The sequence below is a fragment of the Cyprinodon tularosa genome, unplaced genomic scaffold, assembly GCF_016077235.1.
Source record: "Cyprinodon tularosa strain WSP-4 unplaced genomic scaffold, ASM1607723v1 ctg428, whole genome shotgun sequence".
In the NCBI taxonomy this organism is placed as follows: Eukaryota; Metazoa; Chordata; class Actinopteri; order Cyprinodontiformes; family Cyprinodontidae; genus Cyprinodon; species Cyprinodon tularosa.
In genome coordinates, this window is record NW_024039150.1 from 979,282 (window position 1) to 1,002,487 (window position 23,206).

General features: G+C 46.2%; 1 protein-coding gene across 1 annotated transcript in view; it reads right to left on the reverse strand.

The window, feature by feature from the left end:
* Positions 1-23,206, reverse strand: part of LOC119792651 (cadherin-1-like) — a 23,757-nt gene continuing 551 nt past the window's right edge. Inside the window, exons 3-5 of the mRNA XM_038299380.1 lie at positions 5,527-5,699; positions 5,324-5,452; positions 1-162 (exon numbers count right to left, since the gene is read on the reverse strand). Of these exons, the coding sequence (XP_038155308.1) occupies positions 1-162; positions 5,324-5,452; positions 5,527-5,699 (464 nt within the window). The remainder of the gene's footprint in view (positions 163-5,323; positions 5,453-5,526; positions 5,700-23,206) is intronic.

Here is a 23,206-nt window from a genome sequence, read left to right on the forward strand (position 1 = left end):
TTATGGTTCAGTTCGTCTCACCTGATTAAGCTGATAAGGATATGGTCCTCTCTGATTCTCAGAAACACTTAATGGAGGGATAACCCAGTCTCTCTTCCTCCTCTTCAGCCCTCCACTAGATTGGGGGAAAAGCAGGACAGGAGCTTCTGGATTCACAGCATCCTGATAAAACATACATTTTTTCAGAAAGCTATGAGTATAGCTTGCAGGCTGGGTTATAAGCTAAAATAATATTTTGTTGTTCATATTCTGTTAGGTTTCTTTTTGCTCCTTGATTTCTAGTGTTTAGTTTTCTTTTCACCATGTTTCTTTATCCTAGTTATTTGATTATTATTTTGTTGTTGTTTTCTTATTAGTTCCTGTCTTCCTGGTTCTCCATTTGTTGTCCTCTGCTGCCCTCTTGTGTCCTCTTTCTCTTGCTCTGTTTTCTGTTCAGCCATCACCTGTTTACAATTTCCTCATTAGCCCTCTCCCTGTCTCTGTCCCCTTTAATCAAGAATAGTATTTAAAATCCTCCTTCTCACATATAAAGCCTTAAATGGCCAAGCTCCATCTGATATCAGAGATCTGATTGTTCCTTATGTTCCTAACAGAGCACTTCACTCTCAATCTGCAGGTTTACTAGAGGTTTCTAGAATTTCTAAAAATAGAATGGGAGGCAGATCTTTTAGTTATCAGGCTCCTCTCCTGTGGAACCAACTACCAGTTTTAGTCCGTGAGGCAGACACCCCGTCTACTTTTAAGGCTAGGCTTAAAACTTTCCTTTTTGATAAAGCTTATAGTTAGGGTGGCTCAGGTTATCCTGAGCTATCTCTATAGTTATGCTGCTATAGGCTTAGACTTCTGGAGGACATAGGGACCCCCATTTCATCATTCTGCTTCATTCTCTCTCTATTCTCCTATTCTGCAGAATCTGTTCAATCTCTAACGTTCTGCTCTCTCTGCTTTTCCTCAGAGTAGCTTTGCCTCGTCTGTTCCTGTTTGGCTGTGACGTCATCCTGGAAAGAAACATCAGCTGTGCTGCTTCCATCAACACCCTTGTTTATAGATGTTGGAGATCGGCCTGTTTTCCAGTGTGGTCCTGTTTCTCTGACCGTGACTGAGTGGATGTGCTCTCTTCGTCCTCTGGCATGGGTTCTGGTTCGTTTTGTGATTGTTTTGTGGACAAAGTATTTGTTCCCCTCCTCATCTCAGTGAGCTTCAGTCACATTGCTGTCCTGACCCATGGGGTTCCATGATGTCGGTCCACCCCTTGCAGCTTTCCTGAACAAGCTGTCCATTAGCCGTAGTGTTGATGGGAATTTTTTTTACCAGTTTTTCAGTAGTACATTCGTGAGGTCACATACTGGCAGGTCTGGCTCTCAGTTTTCCTCTAATTCACCTCAAAGGTGTTCTATTGGGTTTAGGTCATGACCCTATGCAGGCCAGTCCAGTTCATCAAACTAGACTCTGCCATCCATGTCTTTAAGGGCTTTGCTCTGTGCCATGTTGGAAACGGAGTGTGGGGTTTGAATCCCATCCGTGGCCTCTGGAACGAAGCCTTTTTTTTTTTCTTTTTTTTTCAAATCTCCAGTTCACACAGTTTCCTTCCTTAATTTGAAATTGATCTGGATGCAGTATTGGTAATGCTAAAGCTCTGTCCCTGTTCAGTTGGCTTAGGTGAAGAAATTATATGTTGGTGTTTGAAGGTTCACAATAGCGTCTGACATTTCAGACTTTAAACTTTTTTCTCAGTTTGTACGTGCGTGGCAGTCTGGTCCTGTCACTATGCCTCCTTGTGATGATGCGTCCAGGTCGCCTTGTCAGGAGTATATCCATTTGGCTGACTGGTCAGAACAAATGCGTCTTACGTGGAGACTGTGGGATCAAATCCTGCCTGGTTCCTCTGTGGTGTACATTACCACACTTGACAGTGTCAGATCTTAACATTTAATATCTTAGTGGAGCAGTTCCTGTGTCTCAGGTTAATGGATAATACAACGTACATTTGTCAGTATCGATATAATTTGTAAGGAACAGCCTCACACTATTAACCCTCTATTGTCATTTGGATTTTATTTATTTTTCTTTAATGACATGTCAAAATTAGAAAATGCATAATTAACTGCCTGAAAATATATAGGGTTTTATAAATGATACAAAAGATAGTTATGCTGCTATGGGCTTAGATTGCTGGAAGGCATAGGGACCCCTTTTTTCCTTCTGCTTCATTCCATCTCTATTCTTCCACTCTGCAAAATCTGTTAGTTCAATCTCTAACGTTCTACTCTCTCTGCTTTTTCTCATAGTAGCTTCATCCGGTCTGTTCCTGTTTGGCTGTGACTCCATCCTGGAGAGAAATATCAGCTGTAATGCTGCCATCAACACCTTTGTTTATAGATGTTGGAGCACGGCCTGTTTTTCAGTGTAGTCCTGTTCCTCTGACTGTGACTGGCTGGATGTGCACTCGGAGATCTTCTGCCTAGCTGTATGTTCCCTTGACTTGGCCGCCTTTTTAGCTGGTTGACAGTTGCCTTTTTGTATCTCTGCTTCTGTCTCCTTGAACCCCAGTCGACCTCAGCAGATGGCCTTTCACACTGAGACTGGTGCTGCGGGAGGTTTCTTCCTGTTAAAAGGGAGTTTTTCCTCTCCACTGTCACTACCCTCATGCTTAGTGTGAGGGAGTGCCTTCGAGTGAATGAGTCGATTTAATCAACTGGTTTTAATTTGATAGAAAACTTTGAATTATTTATTTGACTGGTTAATCTGGTGAAATGTAGATTGTCTTGAGATGACATGTGTTGTGAATTGGCGCTATTTAAATAAACTGAATTGAATTGAAAGATCAATTATAGCATTGAAATTATTAAACATTGTAACTTATGGATTTTCTTCATCACTCAAAATTTTACATTTTCTTTTGTTTAAAAAAATTTAAATTTCTGACAATTATTCCATCGTTCAAGCTCTACAGGGTTAAATCTGAGGGTAAGAACATAATAGAAAAAAGGTTGACATTTTAAATGATTTAATTTTCTGGTGTTGCAATGAAGTTTTAAAAAGTGACGTTAGCAGCAACATTTAATCTCCATCTGGGATCAATATGGGATATGTAGATGGAATTAAACAGAATTTTGTCAAATGATTTATTTTAAGCATGTATTAGAAATAAAGTGCATAGAAACATAGGCGTAACTTCCTTAAGGACTGGTGTGGACATGTCCCCACCAATCTTGACCGGTAGGGGGACAGTCCCCACCAATATTTTGTACACGTATTTTGCTTTCGGTGCTGTGTATATCTGATTAAAACCCCATTCATGCCGCTCCTCAGAATGAAAATAAAAAAAGTTCTCCCCGCTGCTCACCGTCCACAAACCCCGACAAAAAACTCAGAAAAAAGAATCTGTTGCCTCTCGCTTTCTCCCCATCACCCCCCTCCGCCCTCTCCCCATAACACCTGTCGCTTCCCTCCAAAAATGCTAACCCATTCAGGGACAGAAGTGGACTCAGACTTGCAGGTGAGAGGGACTTGTAGAAATATTAAGACCTAATTTTAGTCAGGAGAGACTTAAAGTAGTAAAAGAATAGAGAATAGTGTAAAAATAAGTTAATACCGTATTTAAAATATAACTGAACCGTTGGGAAAAAAACTCAAACCACTCTTTTCCGGCCCTGTTATGTCAGCTACACTAGAGTCCTGCAACGGGTCGGGTACCCGCGAAAAATACATTTAAAAAAAATAAACGGGTCGGGCGGATATTTTCTTAGTGCGGGCGGGTAGTTGGTGATTTTTTTTTATGCGTGTGTGTTGTTATGGACATCAGAAATGTTATATTAATCAGGCACTGGGTGCAGCGCAGCGTACAATAGCCTATGATGTGTTAACGGGTCGGGTTGCGGGTTAAATATCAACGGGTCGGGTCGGGTCGGGTTCGGATTTGAATTGAAGATATCCGCGGGTGACGGGTCGGGTTCGGTAGTCATCCTAACGGGTTAGGGCGGGTGCCGGTTGGTAAAACTCGACCCATGCAGGTCTCTAAGTTACACTACATTCAGTATCGTTGCCATAGAAACAGACAAGAGCGCCAATATATCAGAAATATACTAAAACACACGCAAATAATTTCCCACATAAAAACAGGACTTTCAGTCCATTACAGTTTTCCGTTTTTAGAGGGTTGTTTATTTTGCGTTTATTAAGTGATGGCTGTGGTATATTAGCTTTCACTGCTATAAGCTTTCGCAGCAGTGATTGATTAATTTAAACACCTGCTCTACTGATGGTCTATCGGAGTTGGTGTTTAGGTTGAACATAAAGAACACCTTTTATTTGAAGCTTCTTGTAGCTACTGTTTTAATCCCGGCTTTACTTAAAACTTTTTCCTGACTTTGATAGTGTTGCCATTCAGTAGCAAGCACTGCGCCCCTTTTTCTTTTATATGTACACGTACATTTAAGATTTAGCGTGTTAAGTTGACAACTCATGAGCAAGCTGCTTTTTGCAATCTAGCAGGAAGGTAAGGATAGGATCTTGCAGGTGTGACGTCACTCAGGGGCGGATTTAGGAAATTTGGGCCCCTAGGCAAAGACAGGCAGGGGGCCCCCTGAGAAGAAAACCCATAAAACAGACCCATTCTACAGATAGAGAAATGTTAATAGAATAGACATCCATTATTTGTTCTAGGTTTTGTCCCTCTCTTCTTGTCCCTTTTTCCTCTCTATTTATCAGCGTTCTGATGGCATTTTAGCCAAAGGATTTTTATCAAAAACATTATTAATGTGCACAAATAAGGATTAGTTGTATTAACCATACATGGAAACAGAGTTTTATGGGGCCCCCAGGAACTTGGGTTCCTAGGCAACTGCCTAGTATTGCCTAATGGTAAATCCCCCCCTGGATACCCTGCTGGTGGATGTTCTTGACAGAAAGACGGAGTTGCTTAATCATATTCTGCTTAAGGCCCCATAAGATCTCGTCCGAGTCCTGGTTTAAAAGTAAATTAATTTTAAAAAGTGAACCAAAATTGACTGTCAATAAATGTTCTACAAAATTGATATATTTATTTGATTTCTTTGATTTGAACTGTCTGTTTAGATTTATGTTATAGTTTTTGCACAAAATATATAAGTGAATATTGTAACAGTTATGTTTTCAACTGTAAGCATTAAATTGATAAATGTTATTCGCATTTTTTTGGCTTTATCCTTTCCAACAACAAAAAAAGGCGTCGCGCAGGTAGCTCCCTTTCCTTATGAGCCGTCCCCACCAACTTTCAACACAAAGTTACACCCTTGCATAGAAATAATACATTATTTAATAAAACACTATTTTATTTACTTACAGCAGGCTGAGAGATGACTGGAGGGTTATCATCATTTGCGGACACAGTGATCAATACTTTAGCTTGCGCAGCCAGTCCCTCCCCTGCAAAATCTGCTGCTTCTACCAGCAGAGTGTACTGGGGGTGTTTCTGTGAGCGGAGATAGAAGACAAAGTAAATTCAGGCTGTTGGGATGATTTTTTTTTATATCCTGCTTGAATTACCCCTCTGTCCAGTGCTTCAGCATTGACTGTGATGACACCAGTGAATGGGTGTACTGCAAACACTGATGGACTGGGTCCTTGAGGCTCCTCCCTCATAATCCGATAACGGATGGCAGAGTTGTCATTATTTGGCTCATCAGCATCTGTGGCCTCAACTTGGATCACCTCGAAACCTTAAGAAGAGGAAATAAAATGCAGATAAATTAAAGCAGAAGCTTTGTCCCGTTTTAACAAGAATTATTTGACAAAAAAATAAAATGTGAAGACCGGCTGACCAGAGCAGCTCATCATTTCTACCTAATTAGCTTCATGTCATTGTTAACTCTTTATAGGGCAAGTTAGTGTTTTTGATCGCTGGCACCCCTTTACAAATGGAGTCCCCCCCCGTCCTTCAGTGAGGTCAAGAAGCAAAAGATCTATATCCAGCCATTCAGCAAAGGTACTGCTACATGGTTGTACATTATACTTTGGTGTTTAACCAATTAGATGAGCCCTTGAAAGATATATTGCCTACTGTAAATTAACTTGAAAAAAAAGGTAAATTTTAAAGGTAATTTAAAAGTTAAAAATTAAAGTTCTAAAGTTAATGAGCCCAGTTAACAATTATATCTAGGTATAAAACTAAAAAATGTAAGTGCCAGTATCAACATTAGGTAATGCCCCCCCCCCCCCCCCCCCCCCCCAAAAAAAAAATAATAATAATTCTTTTACTCTCAAAGTGTTTTTCAGGAATTTCTTATAGAAGCACGTTTGTTATTTTTCTCAGTATATTTGGGTAAGTTGACATTTCTTGTTATTACATTGACATAAATTTTTGCCATCAAAATATCCATATTTTTTGTATGTTACAAAGGTAATTAGGTATTGTCCTGGATTCCAATAACACTAATGGCTTGAAATTTCGATTTTCAATATTTCAAAATGCCCTATAAAGGGTTATAGTGTGTTGTTAGGTTCTTTTTTTCAAAATTATTATTACTTTTTTAAACAGGAGAGTACAACAATATTAAGTGTAAATTAAAAAAAACAACATTTATATATATATTTTTTTTTTTAATACACACAAGTTATTATGGAGGAAACCAAGAGCCAATTCCCTTTGAAGCTGAGATATAGTTATGGAAGATGCACCACTTCTGGCACTGCAAAAACCAGAGGTCCAAGTTTGTAAATGAAAAGGTAGAATGCCATCTTATGTTAGGTTCTCTCCAGAGCAAACCTGGCTGATATCTGCCAAAGTCAAGAGGGGGGATTCCTCTTCTCCCAGCAGAAATAAGTGCTGTATTTTAAACATTTTGCACCATGATTATGGAGAAGTTGAAATCCTGGCTTGAATAAAGGCAAAAAGTGAAGCTCTTTTGTAGCCACAGACTTTGCAGCCACTGCTCTCTTCTTGGATGGTCATTAAACTGTCAGTTGATGGTCTAGTTCATTTTACAATGTGAGTATTGTTAAATGTTAGCCTTTTTTCTTTAGCAAGAGAATCAAGATTTCTCATCATTACATAGAGCTCTGGATCCCCACTGTCCTCAATGTTTTAGGTGTTTCCCTGCATCCAAACACATGACCTGAATGAGAAGGTGATTAAAAGGCTTTTGGAGCGTTCAATGGCTGCCGAGGAGGTAATGTAATCATTTAAATCAGGTGTGCCTGAATGGAGACATATTTCAAATATGAAGGACAATGAGTGCTGAGGACCCCGGGTGCCGCACAATGGCAGCCCACTGGTCTCCAAAGGGATGGGTTAAACGTAGAGAGTTCATTTCGTTGCTCTGTACTTGAGATAGTGTAATGACAATAAAATGATGAAAAAAAAAAAAGAGTTAAGAAATCCTGCTCTAAATGATCAGATTCCTGCTTAGTGTTGGGATCTGGAGATATACCACCTTTCTCCAGCAGAGTGCGCTGTGGGTCTCCTGGGCTGGAGCCCTCCAGCACACCTGAAGCTCATCAGCCCATCAGAAGACCTTCCTACATAAGCAGCAGCCAGACCTTCCTTCAACGCCGCAGTGTTGACCAAGTTTGGTTAGCGAACCTGAGCCTCTGTTATTCTGATAGAATCTTAGTTGTCTCTAGAGAGAAACCTGATTCTAATCTGCCTCTGTCTTCTTGCTCACAGGAAACCCGTCTAAGTCTAAAGCTCTGGATGAGCTTTGCCTGTAAACCTGCCTGCCTGCCTAAGGGAGCCAAACCTGAAGATCTCAATCTGGACTCCTCCTGTTGCTCTCAAGGAAGAGCTGGAATCTCAAACCAAGGTCTGCCACTCATAAGTCAGAAGCTAGACGCTGCTGCTGCTGAGCACTCTGCTGAACCAACAGTCTCTGGACCCAACCGGTTCCCTCTCTCACAAAGATCAGTCTGGACCTCTTCAAGACATCAGTGAATCCAGTCCCGGACCAGTGCCTGAACCAGTTCATGTTCTTTGTGTGAAAACCTTCAATAAACTCTGTTAAACTTTTACTCTGCTTCCAGTGGTGTTCTGCATGTGGGTTAAGTCTCTTAAACCAATCATGACAGAACACTGCGGCCAAACACAAAACCCAGCGGATCACCTCCGGAGGAGGCTTGAGGAGCAAGCTGCCCAAATCCAAGGACATGCGCACACCCTCCGTGAGTTAAACACTCATATTGAACACCAGAATCAAGTTTTGCAGGAATACGCTGGCTACATGAGGAATGCTAATGCCACACCAGCAGTACTTCCTGTTCCAGAACCAGTTCCGCCTCAAAGGTCACCGACAGTCACGTCATTTCCGGAGTTCCGCCCGAGTCCTCCTAAAAGGTTTTCAGGTAACCAAAAGGATTGTAAAGGATTTTTGTTTCAGTGTCGTTTGCTTTTTGAGCACTCCCCCGTCAGTTTTCCGAATAATAGGAAGAAAATCTCCTTCATTCTCTCTCAACTTACTGGATGAGCCCTTGAATGGGCGGAGGCAAGGTTCTCTTCTGAGTCCAGCTTTTCATGTACCTTTTCTGAGTTTATATCTGAGTTTTCTCAAGTTTTCAATCATGACTCAGACAAAACTATTGATTCCCGAGCCCTGCTTAGTTTAAAGTAGAGAAATTCGACAGTGGCTGAGTTCTCCATTGACTTCCGGGTTAAAGCTGCAGCCTCAGGCTGGAACGAGTGCGCACTTAAGAGTGCGTATTTCAAGGCTTTAAATTATAACATCAAAGACGGAAGAAAAAGGAAAAGGAAGAACCTCTCAGACCACAAGAAACACGTTTGTCTAGTTCTTCAGAGACTACTGGAAAACAAACTTTTTGTGAAAGCTGAAAAATGTGAATTTCACCAACCATCTGTCACTTTTCTAGGGTTTGTGCTCGAAGGCGGGCAGGTGAAGCCATCCGAAGACAAAATTAAGGCAGTTCTGGACTGGCCAACACCTGAGAACTGAAAGCAGCTTCAGAGGTTCCTAGGGTTTGCAAATTTCTACAGACGCTTCTGTCATGTAGAGTATAAGTTTAAGTGCATAATATTGCATACTGCGCATATGTGACGCAGCTTTGAGTTCTATGCACGCAGCGCGTGATGTACGTCAGTCAGTGAAGCAGTCTGTACGTGCTACGTCATCAGTCAGTCGTGTCTGTGTTCAATAAACTATTTTCGCTAGAAAATACTGTCGTCCAGCGAGTGTTACTTGAGACGTAAACGCCACATGATGTCAGAAGACAACTGGATTGGAGCTCTGTAACGTCGGACGTGAAAAAAAGAAAAAAAAAAACAAGTGTGTATCGCCATGGCAAAGTTTAACCCACTGGAGCAGTTCGACTTCTCTAAGCCTGAAGCATGGCCTGACTGGAAGCTACGATTCAGCAGGTATCGCAGAGCTTCACTGCTTGCGGAGGAAGAGGAAAATGTGCAGGTAAATGCATTGATCTATTCCATGGGAGCGGAGGCAGAGCACATATTCAAGGCTTTCACGTTTACTAATGCAGCAGATGCTGACGTTTACGACGTAATGGCTAATTTCGACGAACATTTCTTCCCGAAACGAAACGTGATTTATGATCGCGCCAAGTTCCTCTCAAGAGCTCAACAACCAGGCGAGAGCGTGGAAGCATTCGTAAGGCAACTGTATGAGCTAGCTGAAAACTGTGACTTTGGAGCACTAAAAGAGGAACAAATGCGGGACAGCATAGTGATTGGAATTCGGGATAAACAAGTGTCACAAAGACTGCAAATGAAAAGTGATTTAACACTGAAGACTGCCATTGAAACAGCCAGGCATTGTGAGTTGATTAAGTTACAGAATACAGACAGGGGGCACGGCGCAGAGCACGTGGACAATGTAAAATCCGTGAGGAAAACCGAACATAAGAAATTCCACAACATGCCGAAGGTAAACAAAAGGACAAAGCGAGGAGCATGCATGAGATTTGGGCGTAATCATATGGAGGCCGAGCAGTGCAGTGCAAAAGGCAAAAAGTGCATGAAGTGTAACAAAATTGAGCACTTTGCAGCTGTGTGCTACTCAAAAGCTGTACAAGAGGTTACCGAAGCTGGTGATGATGAGACAGTGTTCTTGGGCTCAGTGGAGCTAAAACAAATGGATGCACCACTAGCAGAGGATGAGCCACCATGGCGCACCACTCTAGATGTAGCAGATACGCCGGTGTCATTTAAAATTGATTCCGGAGCGGACACCTCAATTATGTCTGAAGCCACATACGAAACACTACGGAGCAAGCCCAAGCTCAGTGAAGTGAAGAACACCCTCCAGAGCCCAGGCGGTACGGTGGCCACACGGGGCCAGTTTTTAGCTAAATTAAAGGCTAATATCAGCGAGCAACTGCGAAATTGCTGCTTCAGAGTAATTGTAGTCAAAACAAATGGCGACAATCTCCTGAGCAGAACTGTGGCAACCAGACTGGGCCTAATTAAGCACATAGATGAGATCAGCACATTCAGTGGCTTAGGGACACTGAAAGGAGCGCCAGTGAAAATCACGCTTAAAGAAGGCGCAGAGCCATACAGCATTGCCACGCCACGGCGAGTACCAATTCCACTACTCCCCAGAGTCGAAGAGGAGTTAAAAAGAATGGAATCTATTGGCATAATAGAAAAGGTTACTGATCCGACTGAATGGTGCGCGCCTATGGTACCTGTCATGAAAAAGAACGGAAAAATAAGAATTTGCGTAGACCTGAAAAAGCTTAATGAAAATGTGAAACGTGAAAAGTTTATTTTACCTACCTTGGATGACATCATGCCCAAGCTAGCAAAGAGTACCGTGTTCTCCAGCTTAGACGCTGAGAGCGGGTTCTGGCAAATCCCTCTGGAAAAGGACTGTGCACGTCTAACCACCTTCATCACGCCCCTAGGCAGATACTGCTTTAAGCGGCTACCGTTTGGGATTACATCGTCGCCCGAGATCTTTCAGCGAAAGATGTCGGAACTACTGCAAGGGCATGAAGGGACAGTCGTGTACATGGACGACAATTTGGTCTGCGGAGAAACACAGGAAATTCAAGACCAGAGGCTAAAGCGAGTAATGGAGACCATCACCGCTGCAGGTCTACGTCTAAACAAGGACAAATGCAGGCTTAGCCGACCGGAGCTGAACTTCCTGGGACAAGTCATGACCAAGGACGGCATAGCCCCTAACCAAGAGAGGGTCAAAGCCATAACATCCATGGAACCACCTCAGAACGTGAGTGAGCTGAGATGGCTACTTGGTATGGTGAACTACTTAGGCCGTTACCTACCAAACCTCTCCACAGTGTTACAGCCACTCAACGAGCTACTCAAGACTGAGCGAGATTGTTGCTGGGGCCCCCAGCAAGACAGAGCGTTCACCGAAGTGAAACGGCTGATCTCAACAGCACCAGTCTTGGAGTTCTTTGATCCGGCGAAGCCAACTGTCGTCAGTGCAGACGCAAGCAGTTATGGGCTCGGAGGAGTCCTCCTACAGAGCCATGATGGGGCCCTGAAACCTGTTGCGTTCTGTTCGCGTACGTTGACTGATGCCGAGAAGAGATACGCTCAGATAGAAAAGGAGTGTCTCGCAGGAGTGTGGGCGTTTCTATCAGTATCTTTGCGGCTTAGAAAGATACCAGCTACTTACAGACCACAAGCCACTGGTGACTCTAATCAACTCGAAAGACCTCGACACCACACCAATTCGTTGTCAGCGCCTGCTTATCAGGTTAATGAAGTTTAAGCCAGTCGCAGAATATGTTCCAGGCAAACACCTAGTCGTCGCAGATGCCCTATCTAGGCAGCCAATGGCGGAGACCGACCTAGGTGACCTAGAAGCGGAGGTGAAAGTGTACGTGGAGTCGGTGGAAGACGACCTGAGGGTGAGGAAGCCGATCATCCAGCAGATAAAGGACCAGACAAGAACGGATGCCAAGCTCCAGTGGGTCCTCAAGTACGTCCAAAAGGGGTGGCCAGAACATTTGAAGAGCATAGCTGTCAGGGCAAGCGCCTACTTCAAAGACCGGGGCTCACTTAGTGAGGCCAATGGATTGCTGCGACGTGGCAAGCAGATTGTGATCCCTTGCAGTATGAGAGACTTTATGTTGCAGAGGATTCACGAGGGCCACCAAGGCCTTACCAAGTGCCAAGAACGGTACAACGGCGCTGTGTGGTGGCCGGGCATCGCCAGTGAATGAAGAAGCTTGTGATGTCATGTAAACATTGCAACATCAACAGACCGAGCCAAAGTAGAGAACCGTTGATCTCCACACCATTGCCAGACCTACCATGGCAGAAGCTCGCAGCAGACCTGTGCGAGTTCAAAGGTCGTCACTACTTGATCGTGATAGACTTTTTTTCCAGATGGCTCGAGATCCTAGACTTACCAAAGACAAACTCAGAAACCGTCATACAAAAGCTGAAAAGCATCTTCACACGCTACGGGATACCAGAGGAGCTTATGACAGATAACGGTCCTCAGTTCTCAGCCGAGCAGCTCAGAAACTTTACAGCTGAGTACGACTTCAAGCACGTTACTTCAAGCCCTCACTTCCCACAATCCAACGGCACGGCCGAACGAGCTGTGAAGACGGCGAAGTGGATTCTCAAACAAGATAACCCTCACCTTGCTCTCCTGAGTTATCGCTCAACACCAACAGAGCCGACTAGGCAAAGTCCAGCCAAGTTGCTAATGGGCCGAGAAATCTGCACAACGCTCCCCGTACTCAAAGAGAGCCTGTGGCCAATGTGGCCTAATCTAGAAGCTGTCAAGGAAAATGACGCAAAAGCGAAACAGTCCTATGAGAGGTACTACAACCGCAGGTACTCCGCCAAGCCTCTACCACCACTCTCCATCGGCGATAAAGTCAGATTGAAGATCGACGGAGAAAAGGCTTGGACAACGGCAGCGACCGTGCAGCGGCAGGAGGCTGCGCCGCGTTCCTTCACACTGGAGACGGAGAGAGGCGACACCCCACGACGGAACTGACGCCACATCAGGCCGATCAACCAGGAGCTGTCATCACCACGACAGATGGATGTTCATCAGCCGACGGATCAAGATGCACAGCGTGAGCCAGCAGAGCAGGGCTTAACCACCGCCGGCGCTCCTGCTGACATCCCTGGTTCTCCTGAACACCCTACTCCAGTCGTCACCAGGTTTGGTCGGATCGTTAAATCAAACCCCAGGTATGCCATTTAGTTGAGATAATGAACAAAAGGGCAGAATAAATCCCTTCTCATCTCAAGGGACTGTGGTAAGTCCACCCACACCTTTAGTTACCCTTAGTTAAAGGCAAAGAAAAAAAAAAACGAAACAGAAGAAACCTTGTAAGAATGTGTTTTTTTTTGTTGGGCCTGTGGAAGGTTTTGTTTATTATATAATGGCTAAGGTGAAGTGGGTGTACAAGATTAAGCATACAGTTTAAAGTTAGGCTAACAGTTCATGTTTGTATAGTGAATGCCTACTATACTTGAAAAGGGGGGGAGATGTCATGTAGAGTATAAGTTTAAGTGCATAATATTGCATACTGCGCATATGTGACGCAGCTTTGAGTTCTATGCACGCAGCGCGTGATGTACGTCAGTCAGTGAAGCAGTCTGTACGTGCTACGTCATCAGTCAGTCGTGTCTGTGTTCAATAAACTATTTTCGCTAGAAAATACTGTCGTCCAGCGAGCGTTACTTGAGACGTAAACGCCACAGCTTCATAAGAAATTATAGTCAGACAGCTCTACCCCTCACAGCTCTGACTTCTGTGAAGGAGACATTCCAATGGACACCTGAAGCCGAAAATGCTTTTAACAAACTGAAGATTCTGTTTTCCAGGGCACCCATCCTTATCCAGCCCGATCCCTCTAAGCAGTTCGTCCTAGAGGTGGACGCATTTGACTCCGGTGTTGGAGCTGTATTATCACAACAGTCAGATTCAGATCAGAAAACTCACCCCTGTGCATTTTTTTCACGCAGACTCTCTCCGGCAGTACAAAATTATGATGTCGGAGACCGAGAACTTCTTGCCATTAAACTCGTCCTGGAAGAATGGAGACATTGGCTCGAGGGTGCCGAGCATCCAGTATTGGTTTGGACAGACCACAAAAACCTGGCTTATCTCCAGTCTGCTAAAAGATCCAACCCATGTCATTCCAGATGGTCTTTGTTTTTTTCTCGCTTCAATCTCATCATCTCTTACAGACCTGGTTCCAAGAACGTCAAGCCCGACTATCTCTCTCGTTTGTACTCCACTGATCAACCTGAGACACCCGAGCCTGTTCTCCCTGCCTCATGCACGATTGGAGCCGTTTCCTGGGAGATCACTGATCTCATCAACTTAGCCCTGGCCTCTGAACATGACCCAGGTAACGGTCCTCCAAACAAAACTTATGTTCCATCTTCCGTCAGATCCCGCCCTCATCCAGTGGATGCACGCAGCAAAATTCTCTGCCCATCCTGGAGTGAGCAGAACCATTGCTCTCATCACAAGACGCTTTTGGTGGCCGTCCCTTCATAAAGACGTTAAGGAGTATGTTCTGGCTTGTCCCATCTGCACCAGAAACAAGACCTCTCACCAACCACCTTCTGGGCTGCTGCATCCTCTACCTGTTCCAACCCGTCCATGGTCCCATATAGCAATTGATTTTCTTACCGGTCTCCCAATTTCCAGAGGTATGTCCACTATCCTAACCATTGTTGACCGTTTTTCCAAGGCCTGTCATTTAATCCCCCTCAGGAAACTACCCACTGCATTCCAGACTGCCCAACTTCTCGTGAAGCATGTTTTCCGTCTCCATGGAATACCTCAAGAGATCCTCTCAGATCGTGGTCCCCAGTTCATCTCACAGGTCTGGAAAGCCTTCTGTTCAGCTCTAAATTGCAAGTCCTGTCTCATCTCTGGTTACCACCCTCAGACTTATGGGCAGACGGAGAGGATGAACCAACAACTCGAGTCCACTCTCCGCTGCCTAACCTCAAACAATCCGACTGACTGGAGTCAGTTCCTGACATGGATCGAGTACGCACAGAATTCTCAGCGATCTGCTTCTACCGGTTTATCCCCTTTCCAAGTCTCAATAGGTTATCAGCCCCCACTCTTCCCTGCAGACGAGAGAGAGATAACGGTTAGATCACTCCACCACCACATCCGCCGCTGTCAGCGCATCTGGAAAGACACCATCACCACCCTCAACCGCTCATCTGCCTCTGCTAAAAGATTCGCTGACTCCAAACGGCGTCCTGCTCCTGACTATACCCCTGGGCAAGAGGTATGGTTGTCGACACGTGACATTCCTCTCAAGGCCATGTCTAAGAAGCTCTCACCACGATTCATCAGTCCTTACAAAATTGCCCAGATCATTAATCCCTCTGCTGTCCGCCTGCACCTGCCACCGTCTCTACGCATCCATCCCACCTTTCATGTTTCTCAGATCAAACCTGTCGTCACTAGCTCTTTGTTCACTTTGCTCTTAAGCTGCTGACTGCCACTACCTCGACGCCAGAGTGTTTGCCAGTTTTGGGTACTCTAGCCAAGCTGAGTTTTGCTGAGTCAAACTGAGTTTTTGTCAACCTGAGTTTTAATCTTGCTATTTTTGTCTTTGCCTCTCGGCAGAAAGTCATCCTGCAAACTGGACGTTTTGGACTTTCTCTCCCTGGAAGGATTAGCTGAGCCTCAAACTGAGCTGGGGATTCAAACAGTAGGTTTGGATCAGCTTTCCTTAAAAGAGATCATTTGAGTTTCACACTGAGCAAGGGATTCATCTGCACCACAGTCCGTTCAAGTACCGCAGGAAATCTGAGTGGCAGTCAGTTTCTCCATTCTCCTACAAACAACCACATTCTGGGTAAACCCTGTCCGCCCTCCACCGAGTGAGACAAACACTGGAACACCCCACACCAACTGGAGTCAAAGAGTCAACCACTTTCCTGGAAACGAGAGTCTGCAAACCTTTTCTCCTCTTTTAGTTCGAGAATCAATTTTCCCACTGAACCTGACCTAACCGCAGTGTCTTCCCCTCGCCTTTCAGTTCCGGTTGAGCAGTGTTCAGAGCAACACTGGAATCTCCACAAGCTTCTCCATAAACCTGTTAAACCTTTTCCCTGGGCTCTCTGTATTGTTTTTTTATGCATGTGGGTACGAGCTCTTGATAAAATCATGAGAGTAACGAACTAAAAATACTTTGTTACTGTACTTAAGTACACTTTTTATGTATCTATAGTTTACTCCATTACTTATTTTTCTTCCCACTTCTGACTTCTAATCTTTACATTTTCACACAAGTATCTGTACTTTCTATTCCTTACATTTTTAAAACAAACGTTACTCGTTACTCTTGGCTTTGGTTTAATGCAGGGGTCACGGATTAGAGTACCAGGGACCGGACCCGGACCCACCTGCTGGCTAATCCGGACCCAACCTGATTTAAAACATTTATAAATTACCATATGTTGCCTGACGTCACTTGCGCCGCTTCTCCTGTTACTCTGAAATCCAAAATCCTCTGTCTCCTCCCCACTACGCTCCAGACCTCCTGTGCAAAGCAAAGCCTACAGCCTCCGCTGTTCCTCCCGTCCTGCTCCGCTCCCACTTCGTCTGAGCTTGAGGAGAGCATGCACGATATTATCATTAAATTCGTATGAGCAAAACATGCATCCTGGTATGTTGAAGTACCAACAGTTTGCATCCAATCTTTTAAATAAACGGTGTTAGTTGTGTTGTCTGTGTAATGGATTACTGTAGTGGAGATGGATGGACCCAAGGACAACCCGCAAACAGGTCAGTGAAGCGTTAACAGTCTTTATTTAAGAGAGAGGGTGGCACGGACTCCCGGGAAGAACGATCAGGCTCAGCGACAGGCAGTTCCTATAGACAGAGTGGTGGTTAGTGACCAGTGGAGGCAGGCAGATGTTTGAGTAAGGAACTTGGTCACTAACCTGGCTACAAGAAGGCTCGGTTGGGCTCAGTCCGGTTTCAGGAGAGGAGGGAGTCCGTGCTGGGGAAAACCTAGGTTCGGTCCGGGTCTTGACGAGGGGGGAGTCCGTAAATCCAGCAGAGGTATCCAAGGGGGAATCCAGGGGAAGTTCCGAGTCCAAATCCAGTTCAATATCCACAGAAGCAACACAGTTCAAAGGGGCAGGCAATCTCAGTTACTCACAGGCAGGCTGGGTCAGAAACACGGTTTGGCAGTCCAGATCTCTGAGGCTGACGAGCAGGGCTCAGGCGGGCAGACAAAAATCCAGAAAGGGGGTAAGGCAATCTCGAAAAACTGGGACAAAAACAGGTCGAGGTTCAGACAGGCAGATGCACATAAGGAATAGGCTGGAAGTTCTCACCAAGAGGCTTGAGACGTTCTGGCACTGGAGGCAGGAGGGACAGAGCTTTTAAGCAGGAGGGGAGGAGAGAGAAAAGGTGCACTGGTTGCAATTAGCAGCTCCAGAGCCAGGAACATTACAGAGCCCCACCCTCAAGGGCGGATTCCAGACGCCCTAGGCTGGTCCGGCTGGGCCCTGTGGAAATCCCTAATAAGGGATTTGTCCAAGATGTGGCGGGCAGGAACCCACTGATGCTCTTCGGGCCCATAGCCCTCCCAATCAACGACGTACTGGGTACCACGACCCCACTTACGGGACTTCAGGAGCCTCCTAACAGAGTAAACTGGGGAGCCATCAACCAGGCGGGCGGGCGGTGGGGGCGTGGAGGAGGGAACCAAACTGGAGGTTTTGACAGGTTTGACCCGGGAGACATGAAAAGTGGGATGGACCTTCATGGTGGGAGGGAGGCGGAGGCGTACTGCCACCGGGTTGACCACCTTGGAGATGGTGAACGGTCCGACGAACCGCGGGGCCAACTTCCTATTGTCGACCTTCAGGGGAAGGTCCCTGGTGGAAAGCCAGACCCTGTCTCCCACCTGGTACTGCGGGGCTGGAACTCGCCGGAGGTTAGCTGCACGGACCTGATTTTGGGAGGCCGCGTGTATGGCTTTCTTGGCCCGCCTCCAGGCACGCTGGCACCTCATGGCTGAAAGGCGGGCAGAGGGGACCCTGGACTCTACCTCCTCAGTAGTGAACACCGGCGGCTGGAACCCGTAAACGACGTAGAAGGGGGAGAGACCTGTAGAGCTGGATGGGGTGGCGTTAATCGCGTGCTCGACCCAGGGCAAATTCAGAGCCCATTTAGAGGGATCAGACTGGCAAAAGAGGCGAATCTTGGTCTCGACCTCCTGATTCATCCTTTCAGATTGGCCGTCAGTTTGGGGGTGGAAGCCGGAGGAGAGGGTAACGGAGATGCCGAGCATGGCACAAAACTCCTGCCAATAACGGGCCACAAACTGGGGACCCCGATCTGACACAATGTCAGAAGGCAGGCCATGTAACCTAAACACCTCCTTGGCCAGGATCAACCCCATCTCTTTGGCTGAGGGGAGCTTGGGTAAAGGAACCAAATGGACCATTTTGGAGAAACGGTCCACAATTGTGAGGATAACTGAGAAGCCGTCGGAGGAGGGGAGACCAGTGATGAAGTCCATAGAAAGGCTGGACCAAGGCCGAGAAGGGATGGGCAGAGGTCGAAGCAGACCTGACGGAGGGCGACGGGAAGCCTTAGCCTGATTGCAGGGGGAACAGGCAGAGACGAACTCACCGACGTCTTTGGCCAGAGAAGGCCACCAAAACTGAGATCGGATGAGCCGAATGGTTTTGTTGATGCCAGGATGACCATAAAGGCGAGAGCTGTGACAGAGATCAACGACTTTGGGTCTGAGGTGGAGAGGGACAAAGAGCCTGTACTTGGGACAGGCCTCGGGTATCTGTACAGACCCTAGAGAGTCCCTTACCTCCTTTTCGAGCCCGAGGCGAGAAACAGCACACCTTACTGTGTCTGGCAGGATGAACCCCCGTTCTTGGTCGTCGTCTACTGCCTCGAAGAGCCTGGACAAGGCGTCGGGCTTGATGTTCTTAGGACCCAGCCTGTAGGAAAGGGTGAAGTTGAAACGACTGAAAAACAAAGCCCACCTGGCCTGTCTGGGGTTAAGTCTCCTAGCAGTCTTGAGATATTCCAGGTTGCGGTGGTCAGTACAGACCAAGAATGGAAGCTTGGAACCCTCGAGCCAGTGCCTCCATTCTTCGAGGGCCAACTTAACCGCCAAGAGCTCCTGGTTGCCCACATCATAATTCTGCTCTGATTTTGACAACTTCCTGGAAAAGAAAGCACAAGGGTGAATGCGGCCATCACCGGACTCCTGGCTAAGGACAGCCCCTACCCCAGAACTAGAGGCATCTACCTCCACAATGAATTGCCTCTCCGGGTCGGGGGAAACGAGGATAGGTGCGGAGGTGAACCGTTCCTTAAGGCGTTTGAAGGCAATTTCTGCCTGCTCGTTCCAAATAAACTTGGCCTTGCTAGAGGTGAGAGCGTGGAGTGGAGAAGCGACCTGACTGTAGTTGGTAATAAACCTCCTGTAGAAATTAGCGAACCCCAGAAACCTCTGGAGCCAGTCAATCTGGGGATTGTGTTTACGGAGCCAGGTGGCACCCAAGATAACAGGGACCTGCGGGGAGTCAATTATCATAAAAGTCAGCATCTCCTTATGATTACCTCCCATCGTTAGCTCCACAGGTTCAGAGACGAGGCGTGACTGGTTGAGTTCGTGACCATCCAGGGCGAGCACACTGCGGGGGGATGAGCCAGGGTGGAGTGGGATACTCAATCTTCCGGCCAAACCTTCATCCATGAACTCAGTGTCGGCTCCTGAGTCGATGAAAACTGACAAACTATGGGACTTAGAAGAGAAGGTTAGAGTGGCTGGAAGTAAACGGTCAGAGGAGACGGCCAGTTTGGTGTAGCTCAGTAGGGATCCCCCACCCCCTACTGAGCTTTGTCTTTTGCTGGACAAGACCGAGCTTGATGGCCATCCCCCCCGCAATAGAGACAGAGTCCCTGTTGCTGTCTGCGCTGGTACTCATCTCTTGACAGGCCCACCTTGCCCAGCTGCATAGGTTCAGGTTCAGAGGGCTTAAGAGTAACCGGAGATGAAACAGGAGGAGGAGCCGAAAACTGAGGATGGGTTGTGGGGTTAGAGCGACGTTCCCTTCTTCGCTCCATTAGACGGAGGTCTACCCTAGTGGCAAGCTCCTCAAGCTGACTTAGGGTCTTAGGGTAATCCCGGGTGGCCAGCTCATCCTTAATCTTGTCATTAAGACCATGAATAAAAACATCCATGAGGGCATATTCATCTCTCTGCAGCCAGTAAATGGAAATCAATAATATAATCAGCCACTGATCTATCCCCCTGTCTAAGAGATAAGAGCCCCCTAGAGGACTCCCGGCAGGGGAGCACGGGACTGAACACCCTCACAAGCTCTTTGGAGAAGTCATCATACGAGTGGCAGATGTGTGTATCATTCTGCCACTCGGAGGTTCCCCACAGTCTGGCTTTACCGGCCAACAGGGAAATAACATAGGCGACCCTAGACCGGTCAGTAGGGAAGGAGGATGGCTGCAGCTCGAAATGTATCTCACACTGTGTAAGAAAAGCCCGACAATGCTCCGGATCGCCACTAAAAAGCCCAGGCGGAGAGAGACGGGGCTCTGACGGAAATGACGTCACCGGAAGTGACGGGGAACTCGGAGGAGCTGCTTGCGGAAGTGGAGGCTGTGGGGTAGCCTGGTTTCGGAGATGATTGAGGATCTCCGAAACGCCGGCTTCTAAGTCAGAAATAGACTTTTCTACCCCCGCGCGCCACTGATCCCCGGGTGCAGGGTCCATGTTTTCCATTCTTTTGGCCAGAACGTACTGTAATGGATTACTGTAGTGGAGATGGATGGACCCAAGGACAACCCGCAAACAGGTCAGTGAAGCGTTAACAGTCTTTATTTAAGAGAGAGGGTGGCACGGACTCCCGGGAAGAACGATCAGGCTCAGCGACAGGCAGTTCCTATAGACAGAGTGGTGGTTAGTGACCAGTGGAGGCAGGCAGATGTTTGAGTAAGGAACTTGGTCACTAACCTGGCTACAAGAAGGCTCGGTTGGGCTCAGTCCGGTTTCAGGAGAGGAGGGAGTCCGTGCTGGGGAAAACCTAGGTTCGGTCCGGGTCTTGACGATGGGGGAGTCCGTAAATCCAGCAGAGGTATCCAAGGGGGAATCCAGGGGAAGTTCCGAGTCCAAATCCAGTTCAATATCCACAGAAGCAACACAGTGCAAAGGGGCAGGCAATCTCAGTTACTCACAGGCAGGCTGGGTCAGAAACACGGTTTGGCAGTCCAGATCTCTGAGGCTGACGAGCAGGGCTCAGGCGGGCAGACAAAAATCCAGAAAGGGGGTAAGGCAATCTCGAAAAACTGGGACAAAAACAGGTCGAGGTTCAGACAGGCAGATGCACAAAAGCAATAGGCTGGAAGTTCTCACCAAGAGCCTTGAGACGTTCTGGCACTGGAGGCAGGAGGGACAGAGCTTTTAAGCAGGAGGGGAGGAGAGAGAACAGGTGCACTGATTGCAATTAGCAGCTCCAGAGCCAGGAACATTACAGTCTGAGCCTGATTTGGGTGCAGTTAGGTTGTCGTCTCTCTCCCTCTCTCTGATAGGTGTGGCTTGGAAGGAGCTGGCTGCACACAGCTGACACTGATCTTCATCTGGAGCAGTATTTGAAGCCTGGCTTCCTGTGCGCTCACTGCCTGATGGTCACCGTTAGCTGGTAGTAACTGTGGAAGTAATTACTTCAGCTTTTGAAGTTGTAAATATTAATCTTACCTGTGCTCTGTCTACCTAGGATCCAGCTCCAAATCAGTCTCCAGCTACCAAGCCACACCACCCACCCCCCTCTTCTCCACCTGCTGCAGAGAGCTTGCCTTCCACCTCAAACTGCCCCTGCTTCCAGAAACGCCTTCCTTCCCTGTCTGCCTGTAAACCAAAAATAAACTTTGCTTCTTTCTCCTAGTCTGGCTGACTGCATTCTGGGTCCAGCACCTAGCTCCTCACAGTAAGTTTTTTGAAATATATATGAATTATGCTCTAATTTGTAGTTACCGGTAGGTTGTTACTATATTTAAATTTGACGAACCAGACCTTCTCACTGTTCTTTTTCCTGTTTGGTGCGATTGCCGTAGCGGATCTTGACCTGGCTGGACCGGAGCGGAGCCTGAACATTTAGAGGATGTTTGGCTCAACCTGCTGCTGTGAAGCAGGATTCTCCATCATGAACAGAATCAAAAATAAATATGGATCCAGGCTCAAAATGAGCTCCTTGATATGTGCTTTAGAATGGCTTTGTCTCCATTCAAACCCAGGTTTAAAGCCTTGCAGGGCAGCATAAAGCCCGCTGCTCTCATTAAGACAGAAAAAATAAAAATAAAATAACAGTCAGTTCAGGTGTTTTAAAAAACATGTGAATCAGAAAATTGTCTTTATACCAAACTGAAAGCTTGCTGTTCTCTACTTCAAAAAACACTTTAGATTTTAAAATGGAAAAACTTTCTTTTTTCTTCTAATTTAAAAATTCAATTTATAACATGGATGCATAAACACCTATATATATTTTTTTTTACTAAATTTTTTTAGTAAATTTTGCTGCAAACTAAGAATGTCAGGTTTTCAGAGAAAAAGGGAAGATGACACCAAAGGCTTGAGGGATTTTGGGAGTAAATATTAAAAATAAAAGAGGACAGCGTAGCAGTTCTCTCGTCGCTGCTGCGGGGGGCGGAGGGTGACAGCGTCTGTTTGAGGAGGAGACAGAGAGCCATCCCTACTCATAACGGAGACAGTGCAGCTGCAGGGGCTTGCTGCCTGATCGGAGTGTCTGAGCATAGTGGCTCAGAGACAGATCACGCCATTAATTTCAATGATCCTGCACTGTGGCCAACAAAAATTACTGATTTTGATCCAGGGAATGTTGTGCATTGAATAGCAAAAAGGAAGTCTTTCTCAGAGATGGCAAATGAACTACCAGCAGATTCAGAGGGCAGAGAATTTCCAGAGTATCTAACCTATTCTACCTCCCACAATGGAAGGGCAAACAATTGTTAGGGACTGGCTAATATACAACAGGTCAAAAATGGCCATATATTACCTGCCATACTGTTCTCTTATGAAGTACAGAAAATATCAACTAGTGCACAAAATTCTATAGATGGGATGAAAATATCCAACATAAAACATAACAAACTATGAAAGATTTCCAGGGCATGAAAGAAACTGTGCACACAGGCTGGTGTTGCCTGGCAAAGCCTTTCAGCTGCCCTGCACTGACCCACTACCATTCAATCAGTAAACTAGTTTT